Here is a 23,509-nt window from a genome sequence, read left to right as displayed (position 1 = left end):
CGGTAGAGCCTAAAAAAAAGAGTCTTGATTAATTAAATCATACTTTTTATTTATCTCAAATTCCTGTACATTGTAATTAAAATTATAATTCTTTTACTATCTCGATAAAATCTTCAATTTTTTTTCTCTTAATCCTCCATCGTGATAATATTTACAATATTTAATGATAATATTAAATATTTTTTTTTTCTTTTCAGCTTTATCAGTTTTTTTATATATATAGCTATGTCCTCTTTAATAGTAAATGCTTGTTCGTGACCTTAGAATTAATACAAAGGTATATCCATGCTTCTTTTCTTTGCTTAAATCGCTAAGTTTCTTTTCTTTTCTTCTTTTTTTTAGAGTCGATCACAGAAATATCTTGAGTTATATTTCTATGAGAAAACCGATATTTTTTTTATTACCTATCTATACACAAAAAATATTTTTTTTATGTCAAATCCTACAACTTTCCCACCTTTCTCCCTCCAGTTTTTTTTTCATTAATATAGACTATGATCGTGAATACCATCCTTAATTACATTAGATATTTCAAAGAGGTTTTTTCTTCTTCTTTTTATTCTTTTAGGGAACTTTGAAATATCTTTTTTTTATATATTCTTCCTCTGTAGAGATTCACTTTTTTTTTCTTTAATCAGTAACATTTCCATCGATGTAAGACTTTTTTTTTTATATAAGAGATTTCTTTACAAAAACAAAAAACAATTTTCCACATACTATTATAGGCATAAAATGCAAATTACGGAAAAAGATTTTTTGCAAAAAACTGTTCGTTTATTATTCTTTATTTATATTAGAGATTCTTCTTTAACATTTAGATCTGCTTGAAAAAAAATAAAAGATTTTCTTCTTCTAATAAAATCACCATCATTTTTGACACTGAAATTACTTTGCGGCAAAGCAAAATGATGGATATCTTTAGTTGAAGAGCGCGTGTGCAATTCACATTAAATATGTATAATGTTATGTGTGTGTTAAAAATCTTGGAATTCTTCTTTTTTTTATTGTTTTTACTTTTTCGGTCGACAAACAAGAGAAAAACACTTTTGTGCGAGATTAATACACTTTATAAAAAAATATATGTATATTACTTTATGAATGATGATATATTACAATTTTTAATAATATATATTTTCTCTTTCCACGCGAAATTCATCAGTGTTCCATCAGTAGCGCCACAATTTAACATTTTCTTGTTGTTTGTTTGTTTAGGAGTTCTCAAGTGGGGCAGAAGAAAAATCCGCTCGGAGGATTTTCTTTGAGCAAATTTTCTTCTACTGAAGCATTTTCTGCTACAAAGGAAAATTTTATGAATAGTTCAAGTTTTCTTCTTGTTTTTCCTATAAACTATATTTTTTAAGCTCAGTTGGTGATCTTTTATTTCTTTTTTTTTTCTTCTCAGTAAGTACAATCGCCGCAGATTTTATTTTTACGAAGATTACAGACATGGTGAGAAAATTATTGATTTTTTTGCATTATTTTGTTATGAAGCAGAAGATATAGAAGAATGAAGAAGAACTTTTTGCTGTTGATTCTGTAGGAAATATTTTCATTTCTTTATCATTTTTGTCTAATATAAAGACAAAATATAAAAGCTTTTCTTTTATGATTAGTCCTCAATCGCCATAAATCGCTAAGCTTTGAGAAAGACTAAACTAAGGATTAAAGACTAAACTTTTTGGAAGATGAGGCGCTGCTTATTTGTGTTATACCGAATTGAAAAACATTTTTATAGCACAAAAAATTGAACTGATTTTGAAAGATTTTAAAAGAAAAGAAAATATTTTTGTCAATCCCTGTGATTAACAATGATTTTTAAACAAAAAATGTAAACTTCTTTAGCGACCAAGAAACCCTTGAAATTTTCTTAAAATCTTGAAATTTTAGTACAAATTTTAAAGATTTCAAGGGATTCTTGGTCGCAGAATAAGGCCCAATATCGCCATTATTTAATTTTTTTTATCTCTTCGTCGATTATTTTTGACAAAGACTTAAAAAGCAAAATGGTGACGTCATTCTTTAAATTTTGGAACAAATCTTTGTCGAATTCTTTCACTGAAAAATTGAGTATAGTGTTTAGCGATTTCTTAACATTCTCCACAAGTTTACGAATCCTGATTAAATTTTTGAATGAAATGATTTTCTCGTTCAAAAATGAATAAACTTCTTTGAATCACTGCTGTAAAGTTTCAATCCTTAAAAGGTTAAATTTCCTTTTCCTTTCAAAGTAAAAATTCTTTCTTTTGCTTCAAACAAAAAATTCCACACAAATTAATAATTTTCACCATCAATTCAATTCATTTTTACAAAAAGAACATTTTTTTTCAAATTATAAATCAACAAATTATAATTAAAGCACTTAAGAGATATTTTCCTTAAAACATTCTGTATTTTATAAAATCTCGAAAATCTACAAATGATTCTCTTTTGAGCACATAAATCTACAAACTTCTTACATTTTTTTTACCCAAGAAATGAATTAATTTAAATTTATTTATTAATAATTTTAAAAAAAAAGTCCCCACAGCTTGTGTGTGAAATGCGTTTTGGCACTATGTCATTGTGATTATCAATTTTCTTCTTTTTTTTCTCTTAAATAATTAATAAGAAAGTTATATCTAACACAGAAAGACAATTAAGTGAGAAATAAAACAAAAATAAAACATTTTGGCGCATTTAGGCGTGCTTCTCTGGGGGGAGGAAGGAAGGTTCAAAGTGAGCACTGCTAGAGTGGAGCTAGAGTCATGAATTTCTCTGAGTGTACACAGGGGTTTGCGTCACCGACATAATTTTCAAACTGTTAGCAAATCGGTTATACGACAAAAGTGCGCGATAAACCTCTTTTACGACCTCCACCGAGAAAAATCTTTATCACAAAGGCGTGCATTTTAATAGTGAATGTGCTTTGCTGATAAATACATCGTTTTTTTTTCTTTTTCAATCTACATTCCTTTTGTATAAGAGTTGAGAAGAGACACAGACACCTTTTTTTTCTTTAATCTTTACCTAACAATACACACCAAGTATACAATTTTTTTTTCTTACCTCAAGCTTCTTGTTTTCATTGTTTTCCCAACAAATGGATGAAGGTGTTTTGAGAGAAGAAATTTGTGATAAAAGAACATATATTGTGAGAATTTTATGGAGGGCTCGGCGAGAAAAGTCGTCGGCAGGGGGGAGGTTGAAAGAAGCGATAAGAAAGTATTTTGTTGAGCAAAGAAAAGAACATTCAAAAAGGGGCTTTATGGATTCTTTTTTTTATCAATGACCTCTCAATCAGTTCTTTCTTGAAGCACATCGCGATGGACTACGGCTACAGAGAGATCTTTAGAAAATTATTCTGCAACTTTGGATTTTTTTTGTTCTTTGTAGAAGCTTTAAGGTTTGAGCATAAAACTCGGAATTTACTTAATTTCAATTCCAATTTTGTTTACGAGGTTTTATTCCCAGACTTGTGAAGGCCTTAAGAAAATCCTTTTAAGGACATTCGCGTGTTCTTGGCCTCTTGAACAAGAAAAAGCTTTGAAAATGTTCCAAAGTTGCGGGGAAGAGATTAAGAAGCACAACATCTACGAAGTCTTCTAAGCAAACCAATTGATTTTCTTCACCTTTTCCAGATTTTTTTTTCTAAACCCATTTCGCTTCTTTTTTTATCCTTAAGTATTTATACTATATACCTTACTATGTACAAAATACACTTAATGGTGTTTTTTTCTTAACGAAAAATCCCATTTTTTCTTCTTTTTTTTTCTAAGTACGTTTTCTGTGTGTTTTTCTTTTTTAGATCGATATAGGCTACAGGATTTCTAAATTATTAAAAAATATATATTTATAATAAAAATTAGATAAATTTCCCAAAAGGTATTTATATAAAAAAAATCCCTTTGGAAAATAACTAAAACAAGATTTTATAAAAAAAATAATAATAATATCTAAAATAAACATTCTAAATCAATATCATGGCAATTTCGTGAGAGATTCAACAGATTTTCTTTTAAATTTATTTTAAATGCTTATCACTATTGCTCATTGGATTTTCCTTTCTTCTTCATCTCTTTTGAATTTTCTCTCTCACGTGAAAAGGATGTTTTTGCTCCATTTATTTTTGGAAACAGTCCCTTCAGTTTAACAAATACAAAAAATAAGTTGTTTACAATTAAAAAAAAAACCATCACGGCGGGCAGAAATATTTGTACAATATCATGTCAATTTTTTTTTCATCTTTCTCACATTTCGTCTCTCAATTTTTTTTCTTTAAAATTTCTTCTTGCTTACAAACTAAGGGATGAAATTCTTAAAAAATAGTAAATTATCTTTCTTTTATTTTTTTGAGTTGTTGCCAACAATATTTTGTTCACATGCAACAAAATTGCAGCACTATATGTCCCTAAAGTTAAGTTTTTTTTCTCATTTCACAAGAGTTCACTTTTTAATGTTTTTTTTTTAAACTCACTAAGGGCACAATTTTGCGAACGATTTTTCACTGTTTTTTTTCATTTATCCGGACACCACGGCGATTTTTTTTGGGAAGCTTAAGTGTGCAAAAAAGCCTCTCAATCGTCCTCCCCCCAAAGTTTGACGGCACCCTCTGTGATTCAGTCCAGCGAGAGTGTGTTGTTGGGGTGCGTGGCGTCGCGAATCACCCGCTATAGGCACGTTCCGTCCGCAAAACGCACCCTTGGCGTGTCTCAGACAATTATTTCCCGAATAACCCGACGATTCCTCGAGTTGGGTGTTGAGTAGCCACTCTCGAGGCTCTCATCGTAGCTCAGTGACATGTGCTGTGGCGGTGGTTTCGCATCCTCCTGCTCCATTTGCTCCATATATGGATCTGGGAGGCCACTCACATCGTGATAGGGGGAATCTGTTGGGGAAAAATTAATTTAAATATAGGAAAAATTGAATTTTATGCAAAAAAATTGAAAATTTTTAAAATAAAAAGAAAACGATTTAATTAGGAATTATTAGAAAGAAATTAGGCATAGAAATGCCAGGAAAAGTGTCTAAGGAAAGTCTCTTTGGAAGTCGAGTAATAAAAAAAATCATTCCCAATATTATAATAATTTCTAAATTTCTTAAGATCATTGTTAAATTAATTTTAAATTCTAATTTATTCTGAGGAAATTTTAAGAACGATTTTTAAGTCAATTTCTTTTTAAACTTTTTATTTATTTTCTTATCTTTTTTTTATTTAAATAGGATAAGTCTATTTGGAAGAAAAAAATTTAAAAATTTCCTTGAATTTTCATTAAATGGCCAAAAAATTTTATTTTTAAGTTTTTGGCTCTAGCTCCCACAATTTTTGAGATATCGACTTCAAATCGAAAATAAAATAAAATAAAATAAATAAATATTTTGGCGCTACGTCCCATATAGGAACAGGGCCGGCCGCCCTATATGATGTTGTTGTTCTCCTTGCGGAGAAGTAGTGGGCGGCTTGCTAGATACTACCACGTGTGGGCCATTTTACGGATAGGAGTGTATCAATCTCCTGATCCAACCGGTCAACGTGATCTAATTGCACGTTGGCGGATGGGGCCGGCGTTGGCGTTGCCGGGTTCTGTATTCGAACCGGCGACCTATGGATGCGCACTCAAGCGCTCTATCCACTGCACCCCAGGCCCACTTCAAATCGAAACCAAATGAAAATTTTTAAAGTTTTTCTACATTTTTCTTATTTTCGCGCACCCAGTCAAAAGATATAGATGATCAAACATAGACATTAATTTTTGAACCACCTTGTATATAATAGATTAAAATTTATTATTTTTTATCTTTTGTAAACAATTTTTTGTAGTCAGAAAAATTATTTTAAGTTTTCAAATTTTGACCATTTTTTTTGTAGAGTTCCCAAATTAATTTAACCATCCCTTAAAATTAAATTTAAATAAAGAAAAATTGCCAAACATACCTAGGTGCTGATCTAGTCGCTTCTTTGGCTTGTGCACCGCCGCGTAGGGATCGCTGCAGTACTCCTGCCGCGACGGATTCTGGCTGTTGCGGACATTGTGGTAATCATCGCCATGCTGGCTCGGTGTGGTCGTCAGGTGTGGGTAGGGTGCGTAGTCATCAACGGCACCGTATCCACCGTGCGTAAGGGGATCGTAGCCGTAGGATGGTTGTCGTTCGACAAAGTTGTGCGATGGGACGAGATTTGCCGTATTCCCTGCTGCTGCGCCCATCTTCATCTGCCAGAGGGAATCCTGGGAGTTGACGCTACCGCCGTTATTTGAATTGGAATAGCTGTTGTCCATGTACCCAATATTTACCCCTGTTGAGGTTCAAAAGAAAACAAAAAAAAAAAGCCAACGTTTAGTTTTAGCACAAAGGGTAAACAATCTCACTATATATTGTAGTTGATTTTCGTGGGAATGTAGTAGCGAGCGAGCACAAAAGGGAATGTCAGAGCTTAACTAAGCATGAAGGATAAAATTTAGGAGATGTGTATGGGAGAGAAGGTAACTTTTGGTGGTAAGGACAATCGTGTTAGATCCTTGACTTGCGACCTCACAGCGATATCTCACGTTTTCTTTTTTTTTCTTCTTCAATGCTGCATTATCTCAAGGATCGTCATACTATGAATTTTGCAGCAGAATTCTAAATTCAGTCACATATAGCCCAACCTCCGGGCGAGGGGTGAGGGTGATGGGGTGCACATCGTGCTTTGTTTTGCCTCTCGAGAATGCGATAGAGAATAAATTCCATGCAGAAACCACACGCTGCAGTTTACATTTGAGCTTCCGTTTGTGTGGAAATTGCTCTGATGGGAAAGAAGTGTAAAAGGGCTGACTAAGCTGTATGATGGGCTGTCTGGGTGGGATGGGGGGGGTGGTAGTGCAAAAATAAGGCAAACACTTGAGGAGTGGCATACATTCGACAGAGTGTGTGGAAAAAAAAGCTCCACATAGAGCTTCCAAATGAACTTTTTCACTTTTCGCCTCTTTTACTCCAGACACAGTGCACACACAGGCAATTCTCCTTTCCACTTTACACAACAGACTGGGGGCCTTGGGGTGTGGGGTAGTGAAGGGATTTGTCTGGAAAGTATATGTGTACAGTGGTGCACTACCACCCCTGCGGTACCCATGAATTCTACACGTAACAGACTCTAAGTAGATGTGGTTTGTTGGGCCGAGTATTGCTCTAACAAAGTTCCCAAACCCCGCAAGAACATGACCACCGCCTTCTCGTATCAATGCCCATCCTACTTCAGGTAAACTCCTAAATTGGTCCAGCCACACTGTCTCCCCTTTTGTCTTCTTCGTGGAGCTTCCACCCAACATACAGAGGCCTGCATTCAACTTCTCTTCTATAGTTTACAAAGCACATGCGACACCCACCAAAAGCTTCTCTTAAGGTTCAAAAGTTTCGTGGAAAATTTAAGGAATTTTACAAGTTTACATAAAGTTTATGTAAAAAGAAAGAATTTGTAGATTTACTAGAATTTGTACTAAAAGTAGTAGGTATATTGGGAGTCTATAAAACTTTTCTTTTATTTATTAAATTGAAGGATATTTGAAAAATACTTTTAAAGGAGAAAAATTGGAAAGCTTTCTGGTCTTTTTTTTGGATAATTATTATTTTAATACGAGAAATAATTAGATATGTTTTTAAGTAATTTTCTCCTGAACTTTCTTTAACGGATCTTGGAAAAGATCCTTTAAGTATTCAAAAAGAACTGAAAAATTAATTTATTTCTTTAAAAATGCAAACGCATGATCAGTCCTGGCTTAAGTTGTGAATTTGTTATCTTTTCATATAAAGTTTTAATGGTTTTAATGTAATTCAGGACTTAAGTTCTAGGTTAGTCCTAGGTTCCAGAACACTAAAAAAGATTCTGTGTCAAATATTAGATGTAAAAATATTAGAAATCGACAAATGTTGCGCTAAAAAAATTATAAAATTTGATTTTTATTTTTTTAAATAAAATTTATAAATTATATAATTGGATTTTTAATTTTTTTGACTAGTTGATAAAATAAAAAAGGTATTATGATAAACTTTAAGTGGATCGATTTGTACTTTTAAAGAATTGTATTTAAACAAGAATTTAATGTTGTACAGTGTTTTTTAAGAGATATTGAAAAGATCTTATAAAAGCCTTTAAAATTTTTAATGTAGAAAAATTAGCTACAAGTAGAATTATTTAAAAATAAATAAACAAATTAAAATGAACCTAAAGAAAAATTTTGGCCTGCTTTTGACGCTAAGAATTTCATTAATTGAAAGAACAAAGTGTGATTAAATTAATCATCTAATTATGTATATTGCATCTAATTTAGCCAACAATTAGTAAGAAGTTAGAATGAAAATTTGGGAAATTTGCTTTAATTCAGACATTAATTGACACCTTCACTTTAGGCTAAATTTAGCATCCTAAACCTTTCTGCTAATTTATCTTTGACTTTACTAAATATTCTAATACTTTTTATTTATTAAAGCAGAATATTTAGCTTCTTCTTCTTCTTCATAAAAGAAAAAAAGGGAAACTCTTCATTAAATAGCAAAAACAATTTAACAGTCTGGGTCACAGCAAAACAAATCTGTTTTTCACTGCAAATTCCATTGGATCTTGAGGGTGTTTACCGCATTTTCTTCTCTGTCGCATGTAGTTTTTATGAAGCAATTTGTGGGTGGAAAAAATAACTTTGTTGCAAGAGAATAGTTATATGTGTGTTTGTATACGGAAAAGTCGAGTCATTTGTAGCTCATTCATATGGCAATTAGCTGTTGATTAAATTTGAAGGGTTTGTGCTGCAAATTTTCCACTAAATTGTACCCCATTCACTGCACTACTCTCCTATATTGTATTTACGGAAAATAATTACATCCACCATTCTTAAATTAGTATATAGCACACCCAATAACCATTTTTGCCACAACCCCCATTAATATATTTTGCTATATATGATATTTTTTAATAAATGCTATTTTTAGTAACTCTATAGAGGGAAACTAATATTATTGTGCCAATCAGTGGTTTGATTGTGATTAAAAAAAAAAGAAAATTATTAAAAAAATTAATGGAAATATTTCCTGGAAAATTTCACGAGGGAAATAAAAGCTTGAAATGTTTTGGGACGTTTGCGTTGCATGAAGAAAGGATATGGAGTGTGTGTGGGCATTTGTGAATGACTCAAAGAGCCACTATAAGCTCCCCTGGCGTTTAGAATAGATAATCGTGGTCAATTTCCGGAATTGCATGCATTATAAAAACTTTTACCCTCAACGCTTCTCGAGATCCCCACACATTTTGCTTTTTAGATGAATTTTCATCCACCCACTGCACACCACAAACGGGTGGGGGGGTGAGGTGTGTAGGTGAGAGTATGAAACTCAATTTCGGGAGGATTATTTATTTTACTGGGTGAATGAGGATGTATAGGGTAGAGAGAGAGAGGGGATCCGGATGTGGGGGTGTGTGGATTGTGTATGCAATAATTTGCAATTTATGCTTGCATACAGTGGAATACCACATAATTAAAACTCATAGCATGCACGCAGAAATCTAGAATTGGTGGCCACTTTTTTTTTCTCTGCTGTTTTTGATTACTTTGTATGGTTCTCTTTACCTGTCTGATGGAGAGGTGCGCTACCTAGTCCTGAGCATTATGAGCCCATTTTTTTGCATGTACACACACATAGCAAGAAGCATGAATGAAAGAAATTTTAACCCATTTTAACCACATTATCGCCATTTTGTAATTTATGCTAAAATATAAAACGAGAAATCCTCTCATTTGCTGACCGGATTAAGAGATTCGAAAATATGTTGCTGATTGTACCACAGATATACACACACATACCTACATAAATACCGCATAGGTGGGTGGATTAAATTCTCTCTCTAAAGTCCAGTTGTGGTTAATAAGTTTAAATTGCTTTTAATGTTGAGGTATGGTACATAATTTGTGGTAATTCCGGACTAATGCTCCTTGTTTCCCAATATGTTGTAAATTGTTGGGTTTACATTACATGGGAACTATTTTGAAAATTAAACACAATATTTAGAATTGAGTGTTCTTGAAATATTAAAAAAAATTTTTTTTGTTGAAATTATTTATATTTTTATGAGAACTTATTTTTTTTTGTGGGAGTAAAAGAAGAGAAAGATTCTCCGGGTAAGAATAATTTTATTAAAACGTTTAAAATATTCTAAAATCTATTTTGGATATTCAAAAAATAATTTCAAAGGATATCAAAAAATCCATCATTCTTTAAAAATAAGTAGGGGAGACCGGGGTAAAAATAGTCAATTTGCATAAATCCTTATCTGCAGGATTCCCCAAGGGCAAGAAAATTTCCTCGATAGGTCATTCTTATAGGAAATTTCCTGGCCTATAACTTTGTCTCAGACCACTTTTCTCTATCTCCACGGGAAATATGAGTTTTCGAGCTTTTCCTAAACCCTTCCGCTTCTGACTTTTTTTAAACGCGGCGGGTAAATATAGTCACCAGTTGGCTAAATAAAGTCGGTCGAATTTTCCGACATTTCCAATGATTTTCCACCTAAGAGATTGATAGTAGTTGATAGCTAAACTTCTCACCTTTTGATCCGCAACAAGGAATTTCACTTTTATACGCACTAATACAGAGAATTTTGCGATTTTCTCAAACACGCCATTTTGCAACAAATGAATAGAAAATATGCCAAAAATTTCGATCTCCCATATGATTTACATGAGATGACTAGATCTACCCCAAGGGGTATGTTTTGATTCAAAAAATTGTAGAGAAAAATCATTAAAAGTTAATGAAAAATACACCTTGGCAACGTTTTCTGAAGTAACCCAGCTAGTGAGAAAAATTATCAGGTTCGAAAATTGCTGAAGGAAAAGCTCGGAAAACGCGTTTTTCTCAATACGCAAAAGTTTGGGAAATGGGCCAAAAATCTATTTTCATTTTTAACTCCTAAAGTACTGATCGGATAACCTCCAAATTACTGTCAAAAATTATAGGTTGGTAGGGCTTTGCACCCTAATTTTTTCCGATTTTTCCGATTTATATTTTGGGAGAAATTGGCATTTGAAAATTCCAAAATGACTATTTTTACCCCGGTCTCCCCTAATAGAATCTCTCTGGAAACAGCTCAATTTAAGAAGTTCTAGCAACTCCTTGAATAATTTTAAATTTATAAAATTTTTTTTTCTCATACAAAACTATTTTTTAAAGATAAAATTAGAATGAATTCTTAAAGAAATAAAAAAAAATATCAGCATAGTCGGAATTTTCCTTAATACATATTAGGAAAAAAATTTAGTCAGCATTTCAAGAATTTCTCGTTTAGTTTTATTAGCCAACCCCTTATTAGTTTTAAAGCTACCCTAAGCTATTACATTACAGATATCAGAACTAATCAAAATGTTATCTCTTTAAAATTCTAATGATTCTGATGTTTCCACAACAAATGAATTAAAAATTTCAAGAAAATATTTCAAACAGTTCTGATACCTTAACTATCTATATCTTTGCCTAATTTGGTTATTAAAGCTTTTATAAAAAAAAAGATAAAAAATATAAATAATAGAAGGACTTACATTCATTTCCAGGGATTGTGTGGCCAGGAACTTGAAGTCCAGCATTAGGGTGGTAGCCGTAGCCATTCTGTGTTGCATAAACGGCATTCTTTTGATCCTCCATGGCTAATGCGAGATCCATTGAGTGCTCCAGAGCTTTATTCTCAAGTCCACTGGCAGGGTAGTAGGGTGGTGGAGCTTGATTCTGTTGCGCAACAATTGAGGGGCGTACTGAATCCATTTCGTAGTCTTTCGCCGCAGCACTCTTTTTCGATTGATTCCTCTTGCAGCGGCAGAACATAAGAAGGAGCCCAACAAATAGGGCGAAAACCACGCAGGAGACAATGATGGCAATTAGCGTGGGAGTTGCAATGGCAGCTTGTTGCTCAATGTATGATGGTCCAACTAAATGAAGAAGCAGTGTTAATTGAACATGACAAATTGATAGGCAATTTGGGGGTATCTCGTAAAACTTCCTAATGAGGTAATTGGCTTCTCCGCAGAGATTTCTTTTTCATGGTAATTCAATTAAATATGTGACGTTGGAAATATTTAATTTTTTTTTAGAGGAAAATCCCCAAAAAGCGACTTACTTTTAGCTTCGGTGTATTCACCGCAGTGTTCGTGATTCTTGCGCAGGCACAACTTCACGCGTACTTTGGGCTGTAGCTCATCACTCAGCGCCAGAGGGAGGTCATCATCGTTGGGTGATCCACCACCAAGGGATCGTCCACTTGTACTACGTCTGGGTATAACGAGATGCTCAATCACTGTCTCCTTGTACGTTGGTGCATTCCCGGACACCTGCAGGGGTATCGTGTCGACAATTTGCCATGCCGGCTGCAGGGTATCCCCATTCACGACGGACTCCACGATGGCGATGACGGAGAGACACGTGGCACCCACATTGATGGCCAAGACGCGGGAATTGGGGTCAAAGGTAACATGGAGGGGTGGTGGGATTTTGCTAACCTTCGTCGTTGTCGCAATTTCGTTCGAATACTCTGAATTTCCTTTCGTGTTGAGTGCTTTCACCTGTTTTCAGACAAAACACAAAGATGAATTGCAAGCTTCCTCATCATCCCCGCCCCCACAGCCTTCGTGTGGGGGTGGTTTTACAGGGTGTGGGATAGAGCTAGATGGGGGGAGTGGGTAATTGACTCATTGTTCAACTTCTTGTCATTGCAAAGTGACTGACCAACTATCAATTTTCTCTCAGTGGAAAGACACACACATTTCCTCTCCCACTGTTGGGATGGATTTGTTTCGCAACTTTGAATACGGATATGCTCTGAAAATGTTGTCAGGACTATTGTGGTCTTTAGGGGGAGGTAACTTCTATACGGATTAGTTTATTCTTGTGTTCATTCGTTCATTTATATTCCAATTTTATTCATGAATTCTCATTTGAAAAGTTATATTAAAAGTTCCTCCAGAATAGCCTGATTGGCTCTCAAAACTTTTTTTCAGGAGAATAAGGACTTAGTTGGAATGAAAAAAAATGTTTCAATTAGCAGCAATAGTTAATCATGGTTGAGATTTTGTGCGCTGAGCTTTTTAATTAAAGATCAATCTTATTTTATTTTGAGAAAAAAAAAGGAATGATTCTCACCTTGAAGACGTAGCTTTGATGCTGCTCTAGTGGTGTAACACTGCAGGGGATGTCACGATGGCAATCAAACTCCATCCATTCACTCGTGCTCATTGAAACAATTCCACAATCACCGATAACTTGGTCATCATTTGCCCCTGCAACTTTGCGGTAGGATACGAAGAATTTCGTATTGCTGAGGCCACCATCGAAGCCGGGGTCCCAAAGTAAGCTAGCATAGTTGGGTCCAACATCAGCTGCTTGCAGATTAATTGGCTTCTCTGGAGGCCCCTTGGGCTGAAGGCGAATTGTCACGCGGATTGTTTCGAGGGAATTCGCCACACGACAGTGGTAGTCACCGTAATCCTCATGCCCAAGCCGGTGAATCTTCAAAATTGACGTGTAAACATCATTGTTGTCGGTTGTTGTGTTGATCTCATAATGCCCATCGGCGGACATTGATAGCGTAGCTGGGTTATTGGCAAATTGCCACTGAAATTCGGGTTTAGGGTATGCTTGGACTTTGCAAATAACCTCAGCTGTTTCCCTAATGTCGTAGGCAACCTTATTGTACTGATGCAGCACAATTGGCTCATGCTCAATCCGGAGGTGCATACTGGAGTTCGCTGTACTCACTTCATTCTCAAACAAACACGTGTAAAGTCCACGATCACCGGGGATCAGTTGATTCTCATTAGGTCGTGATCTCCCATGGAATCTGCAACAAATAAAATTATAAGAGGGGAAATTTTATTGCACATGCCGCACCAATTAGCAATTTAACTCCTACTATGAAAGAAGGTAAAAAATAAAAGATCTGCAAGTTTCCCACCTAATGCTTATTTAGACACAAAAAAAAAGTTATTAAATTTAATATTTTTTCGCTCTGGGAATGTGAATTCTTAGACGTAATTGGTGTAATTCTTGAAATACGATGATGGTATCGATAAGATCTCTTTGCGGTGGGTTTTTTTTCTCTCCTTATTTCCACAGAGTTCTGAATGAGTAAACTTCATGAGATCATTAATAATTCATAAAAATTACAAATTCACAATCTTGATGACATTTTGCAACACTATAAAACCTCAGTGGAGAATCTGAATTGCAAAAATGTAGCATTTCTTTATGTTCTCTCATGCTCTAAGAATTTCATTGAGATTGATTTAATTTTGATAAAATCTCGAGGTTTCTTGTACGGATTCTATGTCTTTCAGTTTTTGGCTTTTCTTGAGCTTTATCTTCGTCTGAATTTGATACAATTTGCATCCGTTTCTTTAAAGAAAAATAACTTCTTCCTTACCTCAATGTACTGTGAACGGTGACCATTCCATTGGGACCTTCAACAGGATCAGTGATGACTTCATACAAATTGGGTTCTGGGGTAATTTCCTTGCCATTCTTCAACCAAATAATCTCCGGACGTGGTTTCCCCTTAGCACTGCAGGTAACATTGTAGTTGTAGTCACCAACACGCTTTGTCATGTGCTGCTGCAGCTTAGCTAAGAATTGTGGTGGTTGATGAACTTCCAGCACAATTGTAGCCATATCACCGTGTCCTAATTCATTAGCAGCATGACAGTGGTAACGTCCTTCGCTTCCGAGATGAGCACGCGGGATGACGTACTGAGATCCTTGGGCTAGAACTGTCTGTGGTGAGACTTCTCCCTCAATATCCCTGAACCAGCGGAACTGCGGAACAGGCCAACCAGGAGGATTGGCGCTGCATGTAAGTGTAACACCATTACCAACGTGAACCACTGGTTTACTGGGCGTAATGAATGCCCTGCCAGGACGATGACGAACAAGAAGAGCAACAGTAGCATTGCCGATTCTCTCCAAACGTTTACCACCGTGTGGCATGAGGATGTTTACAGCACGACAAATGTAGGTGCCAGCATTCTCAGCCTTAACATCCCTCAGGGTTAGAATATCCCCGCTAAATCTGAATTCGGGACTTCCCTCCTTAAGCCATTCAATGGTAACTGGAGGTGGGTTTGATGTTACGTTGCAGCGAATGTTGACGGTTTCCCTTTCTTCGGCTTCTCTTGTCTTGGACTCAATGACCACAACAGGTGGATACAGGACATCCAGGTTCATCTCCTGCTCACCCACCTTCCCTAAACCATTGTCAGCTGAGCATGCATACTTCCCTGCATCTTGAACGGATACACGGTGTATCGTATGCGTCATTGAGGAGCTGATAAAGCGGCCATTGCGTGTCCATCGGACAGTACTGACTTTTGGTTTTGCATCCACGAAGCATTCGAGTTTAGCCGTTGAATCGCGTTCTACTCTCAGTGGGTTCTCTGGGCCAACTTCAACGCGTGGGTAGTCTGAAAGAAAGAATTAAAGGAAATCCGTTAAAATACCTAATTTGAAATTCTCTAAAAACGGAAGCCTTAAACGGTTATGTGAGGAAAAGTGAGAGAAAAATGATTTTCCGAAGTTTGCAGAGAATTTCGCTTTATTCTTTCTGTTAAAATTATTTATGCTTTTTATGCCTTTTCATACACATAACTTTTCTTAAAGGAAATTAGGAGCTTTTAAAATTTTAATGAACATTTTTGTTGTAAAAAGCTTCAAATTTTTTTATTTTTAAAATTCTCTTAATCGAAAAAAAACTTCAATGGGGAATTTATGATTTTTCCGGGAAATTTTTAGCAAATTGAAAAGGTTTTTGACACCCGCTCCATAGCACATAAGTCCATTCTTTAATCTCCAATCAATCTCAATTGCCTAACTACTCTCTAAAAAATTATATATCCGGCCTTTGAGCGCTTTTTGCTATCTATATTGAATTACAATTGATGTGCAACGGCGTTTCCGTTTCTCTGTGTGCACACCTCATGCGGCTTGTTTGCCGTGAAAAGCTCACAGTACTCAAAGCTTACAAATGTGTGTTTATAAGGGGAGTAACTACATCCCCTAGAGGGCCACCATGTATGATCTCAACGAACTTCCGGGTATTCCTTTGTATTTAGGGTTGCCATTCCTGCGCCTAGTTCGTTTAGTTGATGGACTAAAGAAGGATTATTTGGAATATTTTCCTCTCGCCTTGCTTAATGTAAAAAGCTTCCCTCGCTTCTCTTGATTTCAGAGCTTTGATGGGTCCATTGTCGCGTACAAAAGCACCTCATCTTTCATTAAATGTTTTGGCGATTGATCCAGGAAGTTGTTGGTGGGAATTTTGGTTTTTTTTGGGTGTGTATGTTGTACTTGTAAAAGCACAAATATAATTCATTCATTTGAAGGGGGAATTCTCTGTTGTAATAAGCTAGCGGGAAGAGCTCAATGAACATCTTGTTCCAATTGTATGTAGATCCGCTGTGTTTACATTTAGCAACACAACAGACGCTTGATTCTTTTCATTTTCTCGCAAGTCACACCGAATGGGAAAATTCGGCACGAGGGGAGATTAACTAACCCAAAAAAGAGATGCGAGAGACGAAGAATTTGTGGGGATTATGAAGATGCTAATAGCATGTAATGGACTGTAAGCCATTGGATTTGGGATTTTTGGAGTGTTTGGTTGAATGTGCTGAATTGCGATTAAGTGGTTGAGATCATTGTACAAACACTGAGGTTTAAGTCATAATATACAAAATTCTTAATACAAGAATTTGAAGCTTTAATTTCCTCGTGAATTTTCCAAGGTTAACGCTACAATTCTCATTGCCAATTAAATGTAGGATAAACAATTTTATTTTATTTCTTAATTTTGTCTTAATTTTCTTTCAATATTTTTTGGTTTTTTTGAATTTTCTGGGTTGAGAAAAGTCGGAAGATTTGTCTCTGTGAAACGTCAATGTTCAAAAAAATAAATTATTCTTTTGAGAAGTAAAATAAAATGTGAATGTTGTCAGAATGCTTTCATTCCATGATTTATTTAATAAAATGTCTTTAAGACAATTCCTTTACAATTTTGAGGATGCTTTGAAGAATTTCAAAGGAATAATTGATTCAAAAGATTTGCAAAAGAAAAATTAATTTTTAAAGAAAATTTGCTTTGCATTTTTCCTCAAAACTTGACAAGTTTTAATTGTTTTGAGCTATATTTCGAATAGAATCTTTCTTATGTACATTCCATCAGCAATTATCTTTATGACCCCTTAATTATTATAATAATTAACTCAAGGAATAATTATACTTGTAAAATTATATGTTTTGAGCTTTTTTTCTCCCCTAAGCTATAATACAAACTGAAAAAATGGGAAAAAGTCTATTAATTTCCGGTGGGAGGTTTTTATACATAAATTTTTTACTTCTCCGAAGAAATCTTTTATGGATAGACCATTTCTTTAAAAGCTTTTTAAGTGAGCTTTTAAAAATATATATTTCACGCATTTGCGTGTCACTGTGGGTGTGCATTTGCAAACCCCTTGGTTGCACGAGACGGAAAAGTGTGCAGATTGGCATCGTGGGGAAAACACATTAAATGCGTTCTTGTCTCTGTTGAATTTTCTTTCTGGGTGGACGTGAAAATAGACTAATGCTGAGCTGAGAATGAGAGTTAATTCTGCCTGTTCAGATGCCTTTTCCTCTGCTCTGCTTTTTTTTCTACTACTAACTTACAAATAAACACGTCAATTCTTCTCTCAACCAATTAATCCCCCCGAACTCTCGCCACACCGTGTGTGTTCTGGGCAGGGGATTGGGATACTGTGCTTGCTTGCCTTTAGCCTATACATGGGAAGTCAAGATGTCCGGAATAGAATTTATATGTTTTGAGAGTCAATGGGGTTTACGAACTTCTGCTCAGTGTTTCATGACTTGAGAGATAAATAAATATCAAAAAGTTTAGTTTCTCTGTCTCAACAACCGACATTCTGCTGCACATGGATTGTGTGTGTATAATGGAGAATTTTCACTTGTTTATCCCTCATAAAGATATTTCTATAATGTGATGTTGGCGCGGAGGGAAAATGTTGAAAATGGATTTTCGCTTATGGAGATTCTTTCGACGAAAATTCTCTCCTTCATTCTACAATAAATTCTCGAGCCATCGGCAACACAAAACATGAAAGAAATATTAAATTAATATATATAGTGAGATGGTGAAATTTTTCTCTCCCATTCTGCGGGTACACTCCACACTCGTTTTTTCCTCGACGTCATCTTCCATCCTCCTGGCCAAGTCATTTTTCATCACATGTCTCGTAAATAATTTTATAGTGTTTCTCCTGTTTTGCAGGAGGAGCAAACATGCGGAGTGAAAAAACTCTGCGGTTGCACTTCTTTTTTTCCCGCCCCGTGTGATGGATCATTTTGAGATGTGGAAAGAAGTGAAGGAGCGAGAATGCTTTAGATGATTTTATATAAATTTCTCCCTCAATTGTCTACACTTTTGTGAAAAGGAGTAAAGAATGGAGCGAAATATGTCAGCTGCAGCGGAAGAATTCTAAGGTGCCATGCGGCAAATTGCACTGTAATCGTTTGCCGTATATAGCAAAAGGCGGGCGGACATGAATCACCAATGTAGGTATAAAAGAATGGTCGGGTGGAGATAATTAAGGTCCATCGTGCTGCATGCTCATTACATTGTCAGAGTTTTTTTTTTCACTGCAAAGTGACCACAATTACTCGCGGACTTTTAAAGAGGAATCTCAACAACAAAAAATGCTCATTTAATGTGGCAAAATAATCTTTCCTTGATGGCACTTAATGATTTACAGATTGTTATCTGCGTAGATGGTATAAGATGATTCAGTGAAATTAAATTCATTTAATAATTCCACAGTGATAGTAGACTTGATTAAAATTGCTCCATTATACCATAAGAATGCTTATCATACAAAAAAGTTTGAAATGATTTTAATTTCAATGGTTTTGCAGAGCTTTCTTTTGATTTAAAGCTCCTAAAGAACTCGCAAAGATATTTAAAATAAATATTTTGAAAGCTTTTTCTTGATTTTAGCCAACAAATAAAATAAACAATATAAAAGATAAATATTGAAATAAAAAGAAATTCGGAAGAAAATATTGTATAAAAGGAGTTTATTCATTTCACTATGGGAAAACTCATCATTCGGGAAAATAATTGACAAACTCAGAATCTTGTAGAGATATGGAAAAATAAAAAATTGCCTAAGAAACTTTCTATTGGGATTAATTGGGGAAATTCAATGAAAAGTTTCCCCAAATATTGTGTTTTTTAAATCTTTTCATATATTTTTGTCCAAGAGCTTTGAGAACGTAATTTTATTTATTTAATTTTGTTACGGGTTCCATCCAATAAGATGATTTCCCACGTAATTTTATGTTTCATACGTTAAAAAAAAAGACAAAAAATACAATCGTGACGTCATTTGTTGTATTTTTGAGAAAATTTAGCAAATCTTTGCAGGATTTTCTTAGACTTTTAGACTAATTAGAATAGAAATTTTATTTTTGGTTAAAAAAGTAATATATTCTTCATATATCTGCAATCAGAATCTTTTTCTTCTATTAAATATTCAGATTAATCAAAAATGTAATCAAAGACATTCACACAGAAATCGAAAATATTTTAATTTATTAAAGAAAACTGCCCGAAAATTTTCCTTAAAAACAATGTAGAGTAAAATATAACAGCTACGTTTTCCAGCAAAATTGACACCATATTATATACAAGTATACGTTTAAGCGCCCTTTGTAGACAAACTAATGTGTAAGTTAACAACCGTAAGTATCCATGGGAAAAACAGACCACCAAAGTGCCTGCTGGAGTATTAAATCTCGGAAGCGGTGAATGATGGAAGTGTTGTTTGGGAGATCTAACTGATGGATATGTGGAGGCAAGTGACAATTTGGTACATCATCATCGTCGTCTCATGGGGGATAATCAGAGATGTGGAAAATTTGTTCTTGAGCCCCCACACACATCAGGAAGCAAAGAAAAGCCACCCGAATCACGACAATGGACGCTAGACAAAAAAAATCTAATGAGTTTATGAAGAATCACTGATAAATCTCTGTCGTTGGGTGATTTGTTTGGGGGGAAAAGTCCATCCTCTCCTCCCATATATTGTAAGTGAAGAAAAATGGGTTTCACGTGTTGGATGGAGCTCTCTCGTCTTCCCTGGCAAAGAATCTAATGACCATCGCGTGTGGAAAATATCGTATGTCGTTTTTTTCTTCCTCCTCCTTTGATCAATCCCAAGAAATGGAGCTTCATCTTGAATCCTTCGTTTCTTTCGTCGTTGGTTTTTTTTTCTTCTTAACATCATCTTCTTTTTAATCTTCGCACGGGAGAAAATACGAGTGAGGTGTAATTTAAGAAAACTTGTTAAGTCATTAGATCACATATTAAGGCCTCATCTTCGTGCCCATGATTGGTGAATTCTTTTCATCGACATATTCGGGACGTGTAATTGGTTTTATTTCTTCATTTTCAATTCATCTTCATCAAATGCGAGGTTTACGTTTATTTTTTGTTGTTGTCTACATTGCTCCCCATCTCCAGTGCTCCCAGAAAAATCTTGCTTTGGGTCTTCTGCTCAAAATCAAACACAATCGTGCCGTTCTCTGTGTAATTAGTCCCCATCGAAATGTAGTCCAATAGTTTGTGGTTTGCTCGTTTTTTCTTTCCTTTTCGTTTGAGAAATTGATGAGGAAAAAAATCCATTAGAGATATTACATGAAATCCATGTACGCGGAGGCAAAACCCGGGTGGAGCATTTGCCTTGAGGAGAGAGAATGTGGCGTGTAAATTAATTACATTGACTGAATCATCTGCCTCTGGTCTCACATAATCACCCATTTTCCCGCTTAGATTATCATTATTTCATCCGCAATGTTTCGAAAGATTCAATTTGGGCCCGCGAAAGGCGTACAATTGAACTATTCGAATCATCCAAACACTGCCCTAGAATTAACTGCACAGAGAACGTTCTTCAAATCTCTAAATATTCTACTCGCGATTGTGATTACCTCAAAGTAGCCATAAGTAGGTTTATTCGTGTGCAAATTGTGCGAATTAAAGTTTTCCTATTACAAATTTAAATTCTCATTTAAAATAATTTTTCCATTGAACAATCTATATACATACATAGCACAACACAATCTTATGGGGATGCTTTTGAATACTTCTCACCATTTTATTTAAACCAACACTTTCCAATTAAAAGTTGTTGTTCTTTTCAACATAAATTCGCCACCAAGAAGTAGGAAACTTGCTCACTTAATTACTTTGCTATATAGAAAATCGTGTGTAGTACATGAAGTTTTCTCGGTTGCATTTAATGAGAAAACATGGAACTTAATTAGAAATAAAATTATTATAATATGCTAATTTTTTGGCTGAGAGCATCAATGTTTTTCTCAAGATGATGGATTGCATATTATTACCCATCTTTTGCCATTTAATTCTTCACATTTTTTTGTTGGTTTTTTGAAATATTTCATTGGGAAAATTTCATGAAAAATTTCATGAATAATCAACCTCTCACTACGTACATACATAACTACGAAAATTCGATTAGGAGGAGACCCTACGCCAATGAATTGAGTCAAAAGAGCCACATCATTTGATGGATTTTCTCTCGTGGGGCACCACAATCGATCCTCGCAAGTCGCCAAAGTGACCGCCGGAGCGTATCGAATGGGGATACCGAATTGGTCGCCTTCGCCCCGGCTGCTGTTTCACTTTTTGGCTTCTGCGGCTTTTGTGGTCTTTTGCTGATTCATTTACATAAATGAGTTCAAACACGTCGTCTTGTCAATATTTGTTCAAGGGGGCCTCAGCACACGTTCTTTTCCAGCATCATTTGGCCCTTTTTTTTCTCTCCTCCATCTTCTTTCCAGCCTTTCTATACCTACATACATATATGTGCCTACCTATGCCTTCCCACTTGGGCTTCTTTTAGTCATGCACTGAAGATACGAATAAAAAACCACTTCCCAGAGAAAAAGATTCTCATGGGGTTTTTGTGTTAGCCAACCTATTGTTTTGTTTGAATTGAAGAGAAGAAGCAGAAAGGTGTAGATTCATTTATTTCTTTTTTTCTTAAAGGGGCATTGCGTTACACACCAGAGGATGATAAGAAATTCTCATTTGAAAGTTGAATATGAAGATAAAAAAAAAATCTATTCAAATTAATGTTTTGTTCTGATTTAGTACTTTTTTAGTACACAGATTGAATAAAAGAGTTTTAGTACATCATGGACATAGATTGAAATTAAAAGGCATATTGTTTTAAAACTCGTCAAGTAGCTTTTTTTTTTAATTTAATAAAAAAAAACATTTAGTATTCATTGAGGGACAAAAATTTGTACTAAAAAGAGCAACAAAGTTTCTCAGTGATTGCTACTAAATTAGCTCTAAATTCATGAATAAAAAGAAAAGATTTAAGGTTGACTAATGATATCTAGAATTTTTTTTCGATTCTACGCATTTGGTACATGATCTTGTACTAAAAGTTAAAGATTAAAGATTTTAAAGAAAAAAATATTTTCAGGATATCCTTGGCACATTTCTCTTTGTTCAGTTTTCGTTTTGGAACAAAAATAATAGTTAAGAGTTTTTTAAAGAAACTTTCAATTCTTCAAGTGAAAGAAATAATTAAAAGTTTTTAGTTTGAATTTCTTGTACTAAAAGTACTAAAATTAATTAATTCTTCTCAGAACTCTACACATAATAAGAACTTTCTATAAAAAGCTTCATTCTTTGAGCCTTGATCTGAAATAATTATTTTTTCTTAATTCTAATTTCCAAGGTACTTAAGATAGGTAGGCGTACTACACCCATCAATCAAATTAAATTAAATCAGATAATTTAAAGTACAATAAACTAAGCACGATCCAATATATAATATTCTCTTCAGTGTCCTAATCCTTTGTTAGCCGCCATTGCAACTGATTTAGTGCACTCTGTGTGAGCTGCGCTAGAAAGTCTTGCCACGTGCGACGGATGAATGATTTTAATTAATAGTTTATTGCCATTGTTGGAACACACTCCTTGTGGCAGTTTTCTTTGCAAACCTCCCGGAGAGAATTGCATTTTGTTACGGAGTGCAGCATATGTACATATGTATGCATTGAGTTCGGGACCCCCCTTGCGGCCCCCGGTGGCCATTTTGCTTGCCATATCGCCAAACACCGTTGATCTCTTGCGCGTTCTACTTTGGCGCTTTAAGTCTCGCGAATGGCTTCTTGCAAGAGAGTCGCGCTGCTGGGGTGCAATGAACTGTGTCTTGTGCCGCACGGAGTTGGTACACACAGCCACTTTTTCGCAAAAGCCAATATATGTTGTGTACATACATATAGGAGTTATGTATGCTGTTGTGCCTCGTTTTTATTCCAACTCCATTGTGGCAATAAAATTGGAGATTCATGTTTATAGAAGAAGATGGAGAAACGTCCAAGTGGGACGCCAAGGGAGATCTGCGCGCACAAGAACTTGAGGAAAAGATGAAGCGAAAGATGC

The 23,509-nt window shown here is 35.0% G+C and overlaps 1 protein-coding gene across 2 annotated transcripts in view; it reads right to left on the bottom strand.

The window, feature by feature from the left end:
• Nucleotides 1-28: 28 nt before the first annotated feature.
• The window catches only part of LOC129788714 (hemicentin-2-like), a 169,732-nt gene continuing 146,251 nt past the window's right edge, over nucleotides 29-23,509 (bottom strand). For both annotated transcript variants that reach the window (XM_055825003.1, XM_055825002.1), the window contains exons 5-10: nucleotides 14,408-15,440; nucleotides 13,129-13,825; nucleotides 12,110-12,551; nucleotides 11,538-11,921; nucleotides 5,912-6,271; nucleotides 29-4,864 (exon numbers count right to left, since the gene is read on the bottom strand). In XM_055825003.1, the coding sequence (XP_055680978.1) occupies nucleotides 4,689-4,864; nucleotides 5,912-6,271; nucleotides 11,538-11,921; nucleotides 12,110-12,551; nucleotides 13,129-13,825; nucleotides 14,408-15,440 (3,092 nt within the window). In that variant the 3' untranslated portion in view covers nucleotides 29-4,688. The remainder of the gene's footprint in view (nucleotides 4,865-5,911; nucleotides 6,272-11,537; nucleotides 11,922-12,109; nucleotides 12,552-13,128; nucleotides 13,826-14,407; nucleotides 15,441-23,509) is intronic.

This window comes from Lutzomyia longipalpis, chromosome 2 (assembly GCF_024334085.1).
Source record: "Lutzomyia longipalpis isolate SR_M1_2022 chromosome 2, ASM2433408v1".
Taxonomy (NCBI): domain Eukaryota; kingdom Metazoa; phylum Arthropoda; class Insecta; order Diptera; family Psychodidae; genus Lutzomyia; species Lutzomyia longipalpis.
The sequence above is the reverse complement of the archived record's forward strand: the minus strand, read 5'-3'. Positions and strand labels throughout refer to the sequence as shown.